At 41.3% G+C, this 19,299-nt stretch overlaps 1 protein-coding gene across 2 annotated transcripts in view; it reads right to left on the bottom strand.

Moving 5' to 3' along the window:
- Window positions 1-19,299, bottom strand: part of Zfp808l2 (zinc finger protein 808 like 2) — a 32,232-nt gene that overhangs the window by 5,997 nt on the left and 6,936 nt on the right. Inside the window, exons 2-3 of one of the 2 annotated variants that reach the window (XM_087591794.1) lie at window positions 609-732; window positions 353-413 (exon numbers count right to left, since the gene is read on the bottom strand). In XM_087591794.1, coding sequence (XP_087447920.1) covers window positions 353-413; window positions 609-732 — 185 coding nt within the window. Of the gene's footprint in view, window positions 1-352; window positions 414-608; window positions 3,557-19,299 lie in introns of those variants that run through there. The other variant, XM_087591793.1, reaches the window with a different exon arrangement.

Below are 19,299 nucleotides of genomic sequence, written 5' to 3'. Positions count from 1 at the left end.
AATAAGCTAATTAGAAGCTTTTTGACATGTATTTGTCAACCATTCAACATGTGGAGCTTTTACAAAATTAGCAGAAATGTATTGCCAGTTGTACAGTGTAGTTGTAATAGGGCTGTCTTTCAAATGGTGATGTACACTAAGGCATTGTTTCCAAGTCCACTTTCTTAAAAAATTGCATTGCAAAAACAAATCAGATAAAAGCGCACGGAATACCATGGTTTTGTTAGAATGTATCAATCACCAATATATTTAAAGCAGTTCTTATTTACACTGTTGCTTTACTTTCAAACTTTCAACACACATTAAAATTTCTTCAGAGGCATATTTGTATGAGCTTGCATATAAGAAGTACCTTCTCTGTCTTCTAGATCTTTGACAATGTTCCTTAATATTTTGGTATTCCCAATTAAAGCCTGAAATAGAGTAAGAGAAAAACAATGAATGGAAATTATGAAAAATGTAAGTGACAATGTTCAGTAAATCTTAAAGTCATGCTCGCTTTACTCACCAAATTCTCTACCCATCTCAATTGAAATTACAGAAGTGCTTCAAAAGAAAGAAAGTGTTTTCTCCAATTTTAAAACAGGAAAGGGAATTTATACTCTTACCTATAGCATTGAGGTTCCTGTAGGTCTCCAGCATGACATCTTTGTAGAGCTTCTTCTGGAAGGGATCCAGCAAAGCCCACTCTTCCTGAGTGAAGTTCACATGCACATCCTCATAAGTCACTGTCTTCTCGAGTATTCCATACATGGGTACAAAAGAAAGTATGATAGAGACAACATTGGGCATGTATTCTTCATAAACAATGTGTTCATATAATTATGGGGACTATCAGACTTATTTCTTGACTCTAAAGTTCTACTGTAACTACCAATACATACTTGTAGGAAATGTATTAATGAGGTTCACCCCTGTCATTTCACAGCCTGTTCAATAGGATGTAGCCTTTCTAGTGAAATGACACCTACATATGTAAAGAGGACACAAGCTCTACAAGATCAATAGTGCTTACCAAACATCGAAGAAATTGTATTAACACTAACAATTACTGACTGTAAAACTCAGTTAAAAGCTGGGTCTATTGTCCTATGCCTTTAACACTGCAGTCAGAAGACAGAGGCAGAATTAGCACATTGAGTCGGATGACAGTGTGGGGTATATAATGAGTTCTAGAACAGCCAAAGGTACATAGTAAGACCCTGTATCCTCTACCAGAATTGACTAACCAAACCAGAAATATAGAAAGACCTCAGGTTTTTCCTTAAATCTAGAGCATTATACATAAAATCCAGTTCTGTAGTCATCTTCCAGAAACCTGAGGTCCACAGATACAAATTGTAACATTAACAAGATATTACCAAAAGGGAATATATGTTTAAACATTTACAATTAGGCAGGGGGGTGGTGATTGAGCTCAGTGGTAGAGCGCTTGCCTAGCAAGCCCAAGACCCTGGGTTCGGTCCTCAGCTCCAGGGGAAACAAAAAGAACTTTACACTTAGGCAGAAGAAAATCTTAGCTATATGAAAGTTGATTAGATGTAAACAACACAGTGCAGGATGGAGGGCTCAGCGGTGAAGTACAGGGCATGGATCTCCTGCTTTCACTGGGAATCTGCATGTAAATTCTCCAGTTCCTTGTCTCTAATTGGACTTTGATCGATCAAGATCCATTGACAGCAGCCAATGGAAAGGGTAGAAAAGGTGAGAAATCCAGGTCCCCAAAGGTGAGGAAAGAGAAGCAGGAGACAGGAAAGAGAAATTTGTCTTGCTTTGGAGAGAGAGCTGAAAACCATGTAAGATGTCCAGAGGAGTGTTCATTGCCCGCAACCCCAGGTTGGAGATTAGAGATGGAATTAGGCTGAGAGTAGTTTTATGGTGGTGAGCAGTGAAAAGGTAACTGGGCAACTAAGCTAAGGGCAGATATAGAGCGTCGAGCAAAGAGTAACGGAGAGGACACACTAGCTGTGGGAAGCTTGGATGAGACATAAGTTAGGATAAACAGTGTGTGTGTGTGTGTGTATGTGTGTGTGTGTGTGTGTGTGTGTTCTATTGTGTGACACTGTTCCCCGATACAAGGGAACCAGGGCAGGGACTGGAAGTGTACCTGTCAGGAACTTAAAGCAGGGTAGTGAAAGGGCTACATGCTTCAGGAAGAGCTCTTGCAGGTCCTACAAATAATTGAGGTGAATTGTTGTATTTACAGCAGGATCACAGCCATCCATTATTCTACTTTCAGCAGGTGTCAGACCATTGTGTGGCTACTCTGAGGACTAGACACACCTGAGGTGTATATTCATGCATATAGGCAAAAGACTCATAGACTTTCTAACATAAAGTCACAACAAACAAGACAGGTAGAAAGAAGGTCAGTGAATGCCCTGCAATGACTGAGAGGACTCAGAAGTATTAACAACATGAGTACATGGTACCATAGGAAATAGAATGATGATGACTAAGAAATTTCAAACATCGAATGTATGGTAAGTTCAGCACAAAAGCATATGCTTGACATATAAAGACACATTCATTCCAGGCACATTACATCAATAAAAGAGAAAGGCCAGGCACGTTGGCCCACATTTGATTCCAGCACTAGAACCCAGAATCAATTTGATCCCTACATTCAAAGCCTGACTAGCATATAGGCCTACTTTGAGGATACCCATGGCCACAAAGAGAAACTGTCTTCAAAAACAAAACCAAATTTGAAAAATATGAAAACATTAGTTAAGCAAAATAGCTTAGCATTGCTTCTTCTGTATCTCATATGATTTAAGGACAGACTCTATTAAAAGGAAGGAAGGACAAAAGAAGGAACCTGAAGGATGAATTTCAAGGAAAACAGAATAAGAGAAATAAGTGGTTATTGATTAAGTCTATAGACACTCAAACATCATCCCAAAAAGGAATTGCCTCTTGTAGGAGTCCTTCTCCTACATATTCTCACCAACAAGTCCACCAACAAGAGACAAATGTTTAAAGTCAACATACTATCTGGATGCTCTTTCATCCACCTAACTATGCTAGACCATGCTCTCTATAGGTTCATGGTCATTCCATGATAAAAATGCATTTAATCTAACATCAAGGACCCTTAAAGTCTGTTACAGCATGTACAGTGTTCAAATGTCCAAAGTCTCCTGCCACCCTCAAGACAATCTTTAGACTGTCACGTACTCTAAAGTCTGAAAGCAAGTTATATCTTTATCACATAAAATGGCAAATCCCATGGTGTAGAGAGCTGAATTCCCAGAAGTGTGGACAATCCTGAGACCTCAGTGGAGACCACCACTTCTGCCCACTTCTGTTCACATTTCTGAACCAAAAGGAACCTGCATAGTGTCCCCTGGATACAGGAATATAGGAGTGGTCACTGGCAGGAACCTGCTGATTCCTGAACTGAAGTGGAACTGAACTGAACCAGTACCAGAGTTCCCTCCACCCACATCTTGTGGGTGGGACAGCTGGACCCTCAGAAGTGTGGACAATCCCGAGAACTCACAGGAGACAACTACTTACTGCACACCTATCTGACCAAAGATTAAACCTCCTAGTGACATCTCTGCCCCCTGGGCACAGGGACCTAGGAGCAGTCAGGGACAGGACCCTTCGAGTTTCTGCCTGTGCTGAGAGCTGAAAGGCAGTCACAAGGAGTCACACCTGAGAGCAGAGGTAAGATCACCTTTTCTGCTCTAAGCAACCAGTCTAGTGGCCTCAGGACACACAAGGCTTCTGCCTTCTGGGACAGGACACTTCTGGCTTCTGGCTGTGCCCGGAACTGAACTGAATGAATCCCACAGGTCCCAGCACCAAATCCCGTAGGGGAGAGAGCTAAATTCCCAGAAAGGAGGACAAATCTGAGACCTCAGGAGAGACTGCCACTTCTGCCCACCTCTGATCACATTCATGGCCCAAGGGGAACTTGCATAGTAGCCTCTGGATACAGGAATAGAGAGCTGCAGTCAGTGGCAGGAACCTGCTAGTAGGCTCTGCTGGAGCCTGGAACTGAACTGAACTGGTCCCACAGCTCCCTCTACCCAAAACCTGTAGGGGAGAAAACTGGACACTCAGAAGTGCAAACAATCCTGAGAACTCAGGGGAACCAACTACTTTCCGCCCACATTCTTCACACAAGAGGAAACTTCTTAGAGCCATCTGTGCCCTTTGGGCACAGGGACCTAGAACCAGTCAGGCGCAGGAAACTTCCGGTTTCTGCTTGGGCCAAAAGCTAAAGCCAGTCACCAGGATAGCCTACACACCATGAGCAGAGGTAAGGCCAACACTTCTGTGCCAGCAACCCGCCTGGAGCCTTCAGGTCAAACAAACCCAGGAGTAGGTCTCTGTTCCGAGATTCAGCTGAAAGAAAACAGGCCTACAGGACGGTCAAGCCACTGTCAGAGACAGCAACACAAGCTAACACCAGAGACAACCAGCACAGGATCCTTATCAACAGGAACCAAAACGACTTGGCATCATCAGACCCCAGTTCTCTGAGCAAAACAAACTCTGGATTTCCAAACACACTGGAAAAGCAAGATTTGGGTTAAAATCACATTTTACGATGATGATGGAGAACATAAATAACTCCCTTAAGGAAATACAGCACAGACAAGTAAACAAGTAGAAGCCCTTAAAGAGGAAACACAAAAATCCCTTCAAGCATTACAAGAAAATACAACCAAACAGGTAAAGGAATTGAATAAAACCATCCATGATTTAAAAATGGAAATAGAAACAATAAAGAAAGCACAAAGGGAGATAACCCGGGAGATAGAAAACCTAGGAAAGAGATCAGGAGTCGTAGGTGCAAGTGTCACCAACGGAATACAAGAGATAGAAGAGAGAATCTCAGGGGCAGAAGATACCATAGAAAACATTGACACAACCATCAAATACAATGCAAAATGCAAAAATCTCCTAGTTCAAAACATCCAGGAAATCTAGGAAACAATGAGAAGGTTAAACCTAAGGACAATAGGTATAGGAGAAAGTAAAGACTTCTAACTTAAAGAGCCAGTAAATATCTTCAACAAAATTATAGTGAAAACATCCCTTACCTAAAGAAAGAGATGCTCATAAATATACAAGAAGACTACAAAACTCCAAATAGGATGGACCAAAAAAGAAATTGCTCCTGTCATATCATACTTAAAAGACCAAATGCACACTACAAAGAAAGAATATTAAAAGCAGCAAGGAAAAAAGGTCAAGTAACATATAAAGGCAGACCTGTAAGAATTACACCAGACTTCTCACCAGAGAATATGAAAGCCAGAAGATCCTGGGCAGATGTCATAAGAACACAAGGAGAACACAAATGCCAGCGCATGCTACTGTATCCAGCAAAACTCTCAATGAATGTAGATGGAGAAACCAAGATATTTTATTACAAAATGAAATTTACACAATTTCTTTCTAAAGAGCCAGCCCTACAAAGGACAATATGTGGAAAATTTCAACACATGGAAGAAAAGTAAATTCTAGAAAAATCTCATGCAATGAACCCAAAAGAAGAGAACCAAACAAACATAATTCCACCTCTAACAACAAAACTAACAGGAAACATAAATCACTATTCCTTAATATAGTTTAACATCAATGGACTCGACTCCCCAATAAAAAGATGTAGACTAACAGACTGGATATGTAAAGAGGACCCAGCATTTTGCTACATACAGGAAACACAACTCAGAGACAAAGACAGACACTACTTCAGAGTAAAAGGCTGGAAAACAACTTTCCAAGCAATTGATCTGAAGAAACAAGCTGGAGCAGCCATTGTAATATCTAATAAAATCGACTTGCAACCAAAAGTTATCAAAGAAAATAAGGAAGAAAACTTCATACTCATCAAAGGAAAAATCCATCAAGACAAACTCTCAATCCTAAATATCTATGCTCCAAATGCAATGGCACCTACATTCTCATTAAAAACAAAAACAAAAACAAAAAAAAAAAAACTTACTGAAGCTCAAAGCATACAGTGCACCTCACACAATAATAGTAGAACCCCAGTCTCATCAATGGATAGATCATGGAAATACAAATGAAACAGAGACATAGAGAAACTAACAGAAGTTATGAACCAAAAGGACTTAAGAAATATTTATAGAACATTTCATCCTAAAACAAAGGACTATACCTTCATCTCAGGACCTCATGGTACCTTCTCCAAAACTGACCATATAATCAGTCACAAAACAGACTTCAACAGATATAAAAAGATTAAAATAATCCCATGCATCCAATCAGATCACCATAGACTAAGGCGGGTCTTCAATAACAACAATAATGACAGAAGGCCCACATATACATGGAAGCTCTACTCAATGATAACAAGGAAGAAATAAAGAAAGAAATAAAAGACCTTTTAGAAATTAATGAAAAAGAAGGCACAACATATCCAAACTTATGGGACACTATGAAAGCAGTTCTAAGAGGAAAACTCACAGCTCTGAGTGCCTCCAAAAAGGAATAGGGGAGAGCATACATCAATCAGCAGCTTGAAAGCACACAGAAAAGCTCTAGAACAAAAGGAAGCAAATACACCCAAGAGGAGTAGAAGGCAGAAAATAATCAAACTCAGGGCTGAAATCAACCAAGTAGAAATGAAAAGGACCATACAAAGATCAACAAAATCAGGAGCTGGTTCTTTGAGAAAATCAACAAGACAGATTAACACTTAGCCAGACTAAACAGAGGGCACAGAGAGTGTATCCAATTTCACAACATCAGAAATGAAAAGGGAGACATAACAACAGAATCTGAGGAAATTAAAATAATCATCAAATCCCACTACAAAAGCCTATATTCAACAAAACTGGATAATCTGGAGGAAATGGACAATTTTCTAGACAAGTACCAGATACCAAAGTTAAATCAGCATCAGCTAAACCATCTAAACAATCCTATCCCTCCTAAAGAAACAGCAGCAGTCATTAAAGGTCTCCCAACCAAAAAGAGCCCAGGACCACATGGGTTTATTGCAGAATTCTATCAGACCTTCATAGAAGATATCGTACCAGTACTGTCCAAACTGTTCCACAAAATACAAACAGACACAAACCACACAAAAACCCAACAAAGAAAGAGAACTTCAGACAAATTTCCTTTGTGAATATGGACACAGAATTATTCAATAAAATTCTTGCAAACCTAATCCAAGAACACATCAAAATGATCATCCATCATGATAAAGTAGGCTTCATCCCAGGGATGCAGGGATGTTTCAACATACAGAAATCCATCAACGTAATCCACTATATAAACAAACTCAAAGAAAAAAACTACATGATCATTTCATTAGATGCTCAGAAAGCATTTGAGAAAATTCAACACCCCTTCACAATAAAAGTCCCGGAAAGATCAGGAGTCAAGGCCCATACATAAACATAGTAAAAGCAATACACAGCAAACCAGTAGCCAACATTAAACTGAATGGAGAGAAACTTGAAGCAATCCCACTAGAATCGGGGACTAGACAAGGCTGCCCAATCTCTCCCTACCTGTTCAACATACTACTCGAAGTCCTAGCCAGAGCTATCGGAAAACAAAAGGAGGTCAAAGGAATGCAAATTGGAAAGGAAGAGGTCAAAATATCACTATTTGCAGATGATATACTTTAGTGACCCCAAAAGTTCCACCAGAGAATTACTAAGCCTGATAAACAACTTCAGCAAAGTGGCTTGGTATAAAAGTAAATCAAACAAATCAGTAGCCTTCCTCTACTCAAAGGATAAACAGGCTGAGAAAGAAATTAGAGAAAAGGCATTCCTTCACAATAGTCCCAAATAACATAAAATACCTTGGTGCGACTCTATCCAAGCAAGTGAAAGAACTTCAAGTCTCTGAAGAAAGAAAGTGAAGAAGATCTCAAAAGATGGAAAGTGCTCATGGATTGGAAAGATTAATAGGTTAAAAATGGCCATCTTCCCAAAAGCAATCTACAGATTGAATGCAATCCCCATCAAAATTCTAACTCAATTCTTCATAGAGTTAGAAAGAGCAATTTGCAAATTCATTTGGAATAACAAAAAACCCAGGATACCTAAAACGATCCTTAACAGTAAAAGAACTTCTGTGGGAATCATCATCTCTGACTTCAAACAGTATTACAGAACAATAGCGATAAAAACTGTATGGAATTGGTACACAGACAGGCAGGTAGATCCTGGAACAGAACTGAAGACCGAGTAATGAACCCACACACCTATGGTCACTAGATCTTTGGCAAAAAAGCTAAAACCATTCAATAGAAAAAAGATAGCATTCATAACAATTTGTGCTGGTTCAGCTGGAGGTCACCATGTATAGGAATGCAAATGGAACCATTCTTATCACCCTGTCCATAGCTTAAGTCCAAGTGGATCAAGGACCTCCACATAAAGCCAGATACACTCAAACTAATAGGAAAAAAGTGGGGAAGAGGGGCTGGAGAGATGGCTCAGCGGGTAAGAGCACTGACTGCTCTTCCTGAGGTCCTGAGTTCAAATCCCAGCAACCACATGATGGCTGAGACCCATCTGTAATGAGATCCGATGCCCTCTTCTGGTGTGTCTGAAGACAGCTACAGTGTACTTATATATAATAAATAAATCTTAAAAAAAAAAAAAGTGGGGAAGAGTCTCGATCACATGGGCACTGGGGAAAATTTCCTGAACAAAACACCAATGGCTTAAGCTCCAAGATCAAGAATCATGGGGCTCATAAAACTGCAAAGCTTATGTAAGGCAAAGGACACTGTCAATAGGACAAACCGGCAACCAACAGATTGGGAAAAGATTTTTGCCAATCCTACATCTGATAGACTAATATGCAAAATATACAGAGAATTCAAGAAATTAGACCCCAGGGAGTCAAATAACCCTATTAAAGATGGAGTACAGAGCTGAATAAAGAATACTCACCTTAGGCACATTGGAATCCTTACTCATAATGGAAAAGAAAATCAAAACAACCCTAAGATTCCACTTCACACCAGTCAGAATGGCTAAGATCAAAACCTCAGGTGACCACAAATGCTGGCGAGGATGTGGAGAAACAGAGGATGTGGAGAAATAGGAACACTCCTCCATTGTTGGTGGGATTGCAAACTGGTACAACCACGCTCGAAATCAATCTGAAAGGTCCTCAGAAAATTGGTCATTCCACTACGTGTGGACCCAGTATACCTCTCCTGGGCATATACGGAAAAGGTGCTCTAACATACGAAAAAGACACATGCTCTACTATGTTGACCGCAGTCTTATTTATCATAGCAAATGCTGGAAAGAAACCAGATGACCTTCAACAGAAGAATGGATACAGAAAATGTGGTACATCTACCCCATGGAGTACCACTCAGCTATCAAAATATTGACTTCATGAAAGTTGTAGGCAAATGGATTGAACTAGAAAATATCATCCTGAGTGAAGTAACCCAATGACAGAAAAATACACATGGTATGCACTCACTGATAAGTGGATATTAGCCCAAAAGCTCAAATTACCCAAGATGCAATCCACAGACCACATGATGTTCAAGAAGGACAAGCAAAGTGTGGATGCGTAACTCCTTCTTAAAAGGAGGGTATATGGAAGAAATGTTTGGAGAAGAGACAGAAGGAACAGCCATTCAGAGCCATATATATCCAACAAAACTAAATAAGATTAATGAAGCTAAGAACTGCATGCTGACAGGAGCCAAATATAGCTGTCTCCTCAGAGGCACAGCAAGAGCATGTCCAATACAGAGGCAAATGCAAGCAGCAAACCATTGAACTGAGAATGGGATCCCTGTTGGAGGAATTAGAGAAAGGATTGAAAACGCTGAAGGGGCTTGCCACCCCATAACAACAACAGAGTTCCCAGGGACTAAACCACTATCAAAGACTATACATGAACTAACCCATGGCTCCAGCTTGATAATGTAGCAGAGGATGGCCTTGCTGGGCAACAATAGGAGGAAAATCCCTTGGTCCTACGAAGGGTGAACCCCCGACCACCAATGTAAGGGAACGTCAGGAGGGTGGGAAGGGAGGGTGGTTGGGGTGGGGAACACCCTTATAATGAAGGAGAGGAGGATAGGATAGAGGGCTTACGTCCGTGAATCTGGAAAGGGAATAACATTTGAAAGGTAAACAAAAAAGAATACAATAAAAGACAAAAATGGCACAGAATATCACTTCCCATTCCAATAAACAGGGATGGGTACATCAGTAGATGGAGCAAGAAACCTGCAGGTCAAAGGCAAGTCCTATGGCTCTGTCTCAGACATACGTGGCTTACATTTTAAGGGGCAACTTAAACATAGCTGTTGTTTTGGTTACTTCTACATTATGTATGCAGCTCTCTATAGCAGATGTTTTGTATCTCAACATCATGTGGTCAGGAAATACAACTGAAGCTTCATCCTCATGACCTCAAGTAATGAACTCAACAGGCTCATCAATGGGGCTCTGACTCTGCAGAACACAGATGGCTGGAAGAGTGCTGAATTGAAACCACAGAGCAAGCATCCATGACCTTTGCATCCTTCTTGTTTCCAACCCACAAGAAATAAGTGGTCTTGTTGAGTCTGGCTTCTAAACTGGGCTGGACCCCATACAGATGAATAAAAGTTGTAGAATCTTTTACTGGGACTAGGAATGACTTTGCCTACCCCTTCCATTAATTGGAGGGTTAGTAGGAAAGCTTGTTACTCTCATGGCATCTTCTAAGATTTCAAGTCCATAGAAAGGATCTTCTGTTTAAAGGAGATGACCCTTTTTAGATCTGCAAGATTTGTGTTTCAGTATCCCATTTGTCTGTCCTCCAATAGCCGACCTTTCTGTCTTCCACCACTAAGCAGGAATTTATTCCCCCTCCTTCTTCTACTCCTTGTCCTCATCTTCCTCTTCCTAGTGCTGCTCCTCCTCTTCCTGGTGTATTTCTTCTCCTCTTCCTCATCTTCTTATTCTCCTACTCCTTGTCATTTTTGTTCCTCTTCTTGTTCTTTTTCCCCCTTCCTCTTATTTTCTACCACCCTCTTTCTGCCCCTCCTCCTCCACTCATGCTAAACCCCCTTGAATCAAGATGGACAGCTTCTAAAGTCCAATTTTCACTACATGACCCCTTGGCAGAATGGTTCCAAGGATATTAATAATTAAAGAGAGCTTTTAGGACACAAAATATGATGTTTGTTTCTGTAATTTCACATTTGCATAAGGAAAATTGTAGCTAATATTCATCTGCTATACGACGTAAGGGTCTCAAATTGTTGAAGACCACAGACTCTGATAGTATACAAAAACAAAGAGGGTTATTGTGCAGAAACAATCACCATTCAGGGGTCAATCATGATTTGAAATAGCAACCCCAGACAAATGACGCTCTGGAGCCACAGGTTGTCAGTGGTCTGCCTGCCTCCGTCATGAATTTCTAACCATATAATGAAATAGGGCTGCCAGTGCAGATGGCCTATCCTGAGAAAGAATATTTCCCATCTTTTGTGGTTATCCCCTGGCTGGTCTCTGGGGGTATGGTTCTATGAATTTGTTCTAGGTTTTATGGTCTGTTCCTAGAGCTGCTGTCTCAGGACTTTCTCTATATTAATTAAGCTCTACTTCTTAAGCTGGTGCTTTATGGCTGTTTTTAAAATTAGGCCTGGTCTTACAAATGGATACAAAAGAGTTGCCTCAGTGGAGATAAATGGGGTTTATCTTTCCCTTCAAAATGATTCTCCAGAAATGGCGTTTATCTTGCCGTTTCAATATGAGACTCTAGACAACCCTGGGAGAAAAGCAGGAAGTTGATGCCGATCACAGTGGAGCACTATTGGTAGCCAGCACATCTTCCTTAGTGGGAGGTGAAAACACATATCTGCATTAGCAGAGGTTTTCCAGATGAACAGAACCCAAAGCATGGCTCTCTCTATGCATGGATGAAGTGGATATAGAGAAATGTCTCATGGAATGTTGTCCACAAGTAAGACAGTGACTGCAACAATGGTAAGTTGAAGAATACAGTCGTGTCTATATGTCTCAGCTGGTCTTCAGCATATTCCAGAATTCCTAACACGGAACCTCTAATGCTAGAAAAATAGTGATCTCTCTTGCCAGAGTATGGCAGGAAGAAAAAGAAAAAGCGTTCCCATCTTCATCATCCTTACATATGTAAGCTTCCACCAGAAGATATGGCCTAGATAAAGATTTTTCTTATCAACTCATGAGCTCCACAAAAAAGGGGGCTGGGTTCCCATAGTAAATATTCCAATAAGAAAAATCCTTCAGAGTGCACACCTGTTTCAGTTTAAGGAACGGACTGCAGTCATTTGACCTGAAGTGCATGTATCCTCATCCTGAGTGCTCTGTGTCTCAAGGAATCTTCTGTACAAGGTTCCTTTTCTTTTCTTTTTTCTCTTCTTTTACTGGATATTATCTTTATTTACACTTCATATGTTATCACCTTTCCTGTTTTCCCCTTCAGAAACCCCCTATCACATAGCCCCTCCCCTGCTTCTCTGAGGGTGCTCTAAAAAACCCACCCATCTCACCTGCCTTCCTGGTATTACCCTACACTGAATCATCAAGCCTTCGCAGGCCCAAGTGCCACTCCTCCCACTGATTCCAACAAGGCCATTCTCTGCTACATATGTAGCTGAAGCAAAGGGTCACTCCATGTGTACTCTTTTGTTGGTTGTTTAGTCCCTGGGAGCTCTGGGGGGGGGGGGTCTCCTCCATTGATATTGTTGTTCTTCCTGTGGGGATGCAAACCCCTTCACCTCCTCCAATCCTTTCTTTAACTCCTCCATTGCGGACCCCGGACCCAGGCCAGTAGTTGGCTGTGAGCCTCCAACTCTATATTTGTCAAGCTATGGCCGAGCCTCTCAGGAGAAAGCTATATCAGGCTCCTGTCAGCAGGCACTTCATGGCATCTGCGATAGTGTCTGAATCTGGTGACTGTATATGGGATGGATCCCCAGGTGGGTCAGTCTCTGGATGGCCTTTCCTTCAGTCTCTGCTCCACACCAGGCAGCCGACATCAAAACACATCAGGCCAATCATTCAAGCCAGCTAAGCAACTCCGGTAAATCAGCTGCTGGAAACAGGGCACCAGGAAGTACACTCCTCTTCTACTAGTGGAGGGCCTGCCTGTAGGCCCTGATTGGCCAGTGAATCTTGAGTGACATGACCCCTCCTGCAGGATTGGAGTTTGCTGAAGGCACACAGCATAGCGTTTCTGGCCCAGGATTCTAGTCAGGGAGCTTATCCTTCTCAGAGCTGCAAGATTTTTATTTCAGTATCTCTTTTGTGTGTCTTCCAATAACCTATCTTGCTGCCTTCCAGGACTCAGCAGGAGTTTCTTCCTCCTGCTCTTTCTGCTGTTGCTGCTCCTCAATCAAGAGGGATAACTTGCAAGGTACAGTATTCAGCTTGGAGCAGACTAAAGTATAGGTTCCAAGGATAGTAACAATTAAAGAGAGACTTTAGGACACAAAGCGTGATACTTGTTTCTCTGATTGTACGCTGACGTCGGGAAAATTGCAGCTAATATTCAACTGCTACATGTGAGACTGCAAACAACCCTGGGAGAAAAGCAGGGAATAGATGCCGACCGCTACGGAGCACTAATGTTAGAAGCACATCTTCCTCAGTGGGAAGGTGAAACATCATATCTGTGTTAGTAAAGGTTTTCCAGATGAACAGAACTAATACAATGGATCTGTCTATGTGTGCATGGAGTGGATATATAAGAATGGCTCGCAGAATGTGGTCCAACTAGTAAAACAAAAACTGTATACCAATGGAAATTTGAAGAATACAGCAGTAGCTGTGTGTCTCAGCTCGTCTTTACCATATGCCAGAATTAAAGAGAAGGAGATGCTAATGCCAGAAAAAAAATGATCTTTCTAGCCAGTGTAGGGGAAGAAGAGAAAGAACTACCAACTTCAATATCCTTTATACATGGAAGCGCCCACCACAAGCTATGGCCTAGACTAATTTTTTCTTGTCAATCAATACCTCCAGATTAAAGAAGAGATTTCCCATCTTGAATATTGCAAATAATAACAATCCCTCAGAGTGCCCATCTGTTTGGTTTTAGGGAACTGAACTTGTGTAACTAGAGTAATTTGAACTAGCTGCATTAGTGTCAACAACAGTTCACAGTAAGTTCAGGTCTTTGTCCATATTCTTCTTTCTTTACATTTGTTTCTACTTTATTTATTTTCTTAGATATTTTATGTATTTACATTTCAAATGTTATCTCCTTTTCCCCCTCCCCTATACCCCCGCCCCCCTACCCTTGCTTCTATGAGGATGCTCCCACCCCCACACATCGATTCCAAACTTAACCCCCCGGGCAATACACTTTCCAGATTCTTCATTGCCTGGTCTGTGGACCAGAGTAATGGTCAGTCAGGGTGATTATCGACCAAGGGAAATTGATGACGTCACTACTCATTGCTAATGTCAAGTACTGCCAATACAGGAAAACTTTCACCTTCAGAGCCAAGCCTAGAAGAGATGCAGGACTGTCCTCCCATCATGTGGCCTTAGAGACAGGACTAAAGGTTCAAAGCAATTCTCTATTACGTAGCATGACTCAGCCTGGGCTTCAGCAGACCTTGTCCTAAGCAGAACTTGTAAAAAGGGGAAAGAAATTCTTGTGCCTGGGACACATCACAGAATGCAAACAAGTAAGAGTTCAGAGCAGTGCTGCATTAAAGGGAACCAGTGGAGGACTTTTTACAAACATAAATAGAATTGAAAAACACATAGGCATTCTGACTTAGAAAAAGAGCGGCCCTTTTCCTGGAAAAGCATTTATCAAATACCGTTTGACCTTGTCTCTATCTGGAGCGTTGGCTGCTGGGACCTGGAACTTGCCACAAACAACTACGGGCAATGAAGGCCTGTGTTTCACATTTCTGAGCTGACTTCACTATGTCAGTGCTGACTGCACATATCTCCCCAGGACAGTAACCTAAGTGCAATTTGAATACTCATGGGCTTCACTGACATCACAAATCCTACACCCACGGATCTAGTCTGTTTTCATTCACCCAACATGAATTAATACATTCTGTAAAATTACTAAATCACCACCCTGCCATGATCAGGTCCTTTTTTAAAATGGCTACTCCAGTAGCTGATTGTGCCCACCGCCCCAGTAGTGTACCCAATAAACTTCCTCCTATTCTGGTCTGAATGCAGAGGCTATGCCCCTCATGCAAATCCTTTCCCTCTGGATGCAATAAACAGTTGATTATATGACTCAAATGTGAACTTTTAAAACACAGTGGTGGTACAGATGTTAACTTAAGATTCAGCTGGTGTTATCAGTAGGACAGCAATGTTACTGACGTGGGAAATAACATAGTGGAATGAGGGCTCTGTGACTCACCATGGGAACGCTTGTCTCAGAAACAATGTTCTAAAAGGCTGGATGTACAGCTGGTGTAGAATTAACATCCTTTCCCAGGGAGAGATCACTCATTCACCTCTGGCTGATGCCCAAAGAAGAGGCAGCCTAGGACAGAGTTTGAGTTCCACATACGCTGTCATCCATAAGTCTCTTTTAAGTTTGGGCTCCAGGTAATGCTTTGAACAATTTAATTGGGGGCCGGAACTTGCAAGTATAGTCACTGCGATAGATGGAGATTTACACAGCAAAACTATCTCATACTAGTCCTTAATGTTTTGATCAAAAAGACAGACTTAAAAGATGTTTCAATGCCACAACCCTCCCATATACAAAGGACACAGAACACAAATACAGAATACATCAAGGAACAGTCACATGACACTGCAATGGTTACTGTTCTTACCTGAACACCTGTGCTGAGCTATTCTAACCTCAAGGTAAAGTAGCTTTTCCTCCTGAGCAAGCTGGTTCAGAGGAAGGCAATAGATGCCTCAATGCAGGACATAAAAAATTACATTTCAACTAGCCCTGACTGCTCTCTTTCTCATGACCACGACTTCACTGCAGAGAATTCCAGTGTTTTAAGGTATTCTTTTTGAATTTTTTTTTATATGTATGGGTATTTTATTTTGCCCCCATGTGCCTGTGCACAGTATATGCTTAGACCAGCAGGGGGAAGCAGATCCTTTACAGAGATAGTAACCACGGAGTTTTGGGAATTGGCCTCCTGCCCCTCTAACAGTGCCTTATCAAACTGCTGTGCTATCTGAGCACATTTTTATTTAAATTTTATTTTTATACATGTTGATCTCAATATATTGTATTACTTTTTTGCCTTCCTTATCTCTTCCTTATGCACCCTGAAATCCTTCCTTTCCAATTTCTTGTTAACCATGTGTGAAAAAGTATGCACAAATAAATGCATAACACCTGCTTTGTGAGGTACAGTTTGGTGTGTACATGATTTCAGGGATAAACACTTTGCATTGGATGTGCCATTAGGGAGCTCATACCGGCCTGAGGAAAAATTTCCCACTTGCAGTAACCTGGCCCTGAAGTAACCAGGGTTTTTCAAACAGGAAACATTATCAAGTATAGAAAAATTGGACTGTACGTACCTCAGCTAACACTTAATGGTGTCATTACCCTGAACCTCTGGAGCTGCAAGGAAGTCTATGGATATAGGCCTGAGCCAATCACATTCTGCCTCGTTTCTCTAGGACTAGCACCATACCCCGTTGATCCCTTTCACCTTGGATGACCTTGAAATCCTGAAACGGCTGTCTCCACTTTTCAAGCACGGTGATTACATGCCTGTGCCACCAGGTCTGGCTGAGGTGGCTTACACTTTAGTGAGTCATTAGAATCACAGCATGAGCAACATGAGCAGTTCCACATATCTATGCAGTAATGACAGAGCATTCTGAGTCTAGCTTTCACCATCTGTACAAAAGGATAGAACTCTGCCCTAGTCCTTTGGTGACTTATAACAGACATGATAAAGCAAAACAATATTGCTCCTAATTAGAAAGACAGTGGAGGGACTGGAGAGATGGCTCAGTGGTTAAGAGCACTGACTGCTCTTCCAGAGGTCCTGAGTTCAATTCCCAGCAACCACATGGTGGCTCACTACCATCTGTAATGGGATCTGATGCCCTTCTGGTGTGTCTGAAGACAGCTAGAGTGCACTCACATACATGAAATGAATAAATCTTTAAAGAAAAAAAAAGAAAGAAAGAAAGACAGTGGAGCTGAAGGGAAGAGGGGTGCATTTCATGGTAGACATCTATTGCTAGACTTAGGACCACAGTCTCTGTCTTTGCTACCCTAACCATATAGACTCAGCCACTCATCCCCATTAAGCCAATTAAAAGAACTGATTCATCAAGCTCTGACATGTTCACCTCTAATGCTGGTATTTTCAGACAAGGTGGGCAAAATTCTTTGAGATTATCCAACAGGTAGGAGTTCCAGGCCAGCCAGAGACTAAGTGAAAATACTCTTTAAAATAAAACAATAAAAATGAAGGAAAAGGAAAAAAGGAAATTATTTATAACAGATGAAAAAGATTAACATATTTACTCCGCGTGACTCATTTGGAACAGGGAATTTTCTCCTATTCCTAAGTCCTTAACAGAATTCTAGCTCTTCTTGCCTCTGAAAAGTATTCAGTAAATGGGAAGATATGCGGAGAAGTTCATACCTAGAGGAATCAGTCATTTTCCAGAGACTCCAAGGGAAATTCAAAGCTCATGGGGTCCACTCTTACACTACAGCATAACCAAAGGGAGAGATATGAATGAATCTTTAGAATATCTACTTCCTACCAGGAGGGCAGGTTATAGGTATGACCTTGTGGGACTGAAAGACTTTATGGTCTAATTGGAGACTGCCATGCTGGGTATGCAGGGGGCTATCACTGACATCTCTGTGTACGTGCCAAGAAAAAAGAGAGGTTAACAATCAGACAGGACTGACTCGTCACAGCTGAGTGGATATAGAAAGTACAATGGAAGGCGGCTGGTGTTCACGTCCGCCCCAAGTATTGCACTCTGGAGGGCCTTTTCTTCCTCTTGCTTTTACATCCAAAGCCCTACCCCCAATAGTTCATCCATACTCCATGATTCTTTCTAAAGGCTTGACTTCCACAGACTTATGAGAGTGACTTCTGTTTGAGGTCCATCGTCCCCTGAGGACAGCCTTGATGTCACCGAGAGTCACCACCACTCAGAGTTCCTAACTGTAAGTTTTGCAGGCATCAAGGAATCAGAATACAATCCCATTCAGCAAACAAATCTTCATACATACATGTTCCTTTTCTCTCCCTACAGGAAGCATAAATTACATCAGAGGTTTACCTCCCAGGCATTGCTGTGGGCTCCCAATGCTGCCAAATGAGTCCAGAAGCCAGGCACATTGTTTTAGGGACTTTCACTAAAAGGAGGTTTGCTCTTTCATCTAGATACAGATGTCATTCTATAGGATGGCTGTCCAAGAACTCTCTATGTACACAACCATGGTCTAAAGCGCAGAGACTGGACTGCCACCGTGCACATGTCCTGGGCTTACAGGTATGTACCTCGAAGAGACTCTGAGGTTTTCCTATGTCTTACATTTGAATCGAAGAATGGATGAATGATAAACTAAGATTTAAAAAGGAAACCTCATACTTTTGATGTTCGGTAATATGTACTGATATTTTATAACAATAAGTTAAACTGGCAAATCATTTCATGTATTCTCAAAAACTGGGTTCTTTCCTTTGTAATCCCTCCATGTAAAAATGTTTCAACTGTGTTTGTGGATATACACCTGTGCCATGGGTGTAGGTAGCAGTGAGAAAACACCTCACAGATGTCTATTATCTACTTCAACTATGTGAGTTTTAGAGATAAAACCCAAGGATGCTTTGAGCTTCAAGTGGCATCATTGATCCTTATTTGGTTTAACATTTTATATACTGCTGGTGTCTGACATACATATGCCACACCCTAAGTATAGAAATAAGAAAAGAATTTGTAGGGCTGGAGAGATGGCTCAGCGGTTAAGAGCACTGACTGCTCTTCTGGAGGTTCTGAGTTCAATTCCCAGCAACCACATGGTGGCTCACAACCATCTGTAATGGGATCCAATGCCCTCCAAATGCACAAAACAAAGAAAGAATTTTAAAAGCAGTAAGGAAACAAGGTCAAGTGACATATAAAGGCAGACCTATAACAATTACACCAGACTTCTCACCATAGACTAAGAAAGCCAGAAGATCCTGGAGAGATGTTGTACAGACCCTAAGAAAACACAAATGCCAACACAGGTTACTGTAGCCAGCAAAATTTTCCATTAACAAAGATGGAGAAACCAAGATATTCCATGACAAAACCAAATTTATGCAATACCTTTCTACAAATCCAGCCT

The sequence above is a fragment of the Rattus norvegicus genome, chromosome 17, assembly GCF_021556685.1.
Source record: "Rattus norvegicus strain SHRSP/BbbUtx chromosome 17, alternate assembly SHRSP_T2T, whole genome shotgun sequence".
NCBI lineage: Eukaryota > Metazoa > Chordata > Mammalia > Rodentia > Muridae > Rattus > Rattus norvegicus.
Note: the sequence above shows the minus strand (reverse complement) of the source record. Positions and strands in the feature narration are given on the sequence as shown.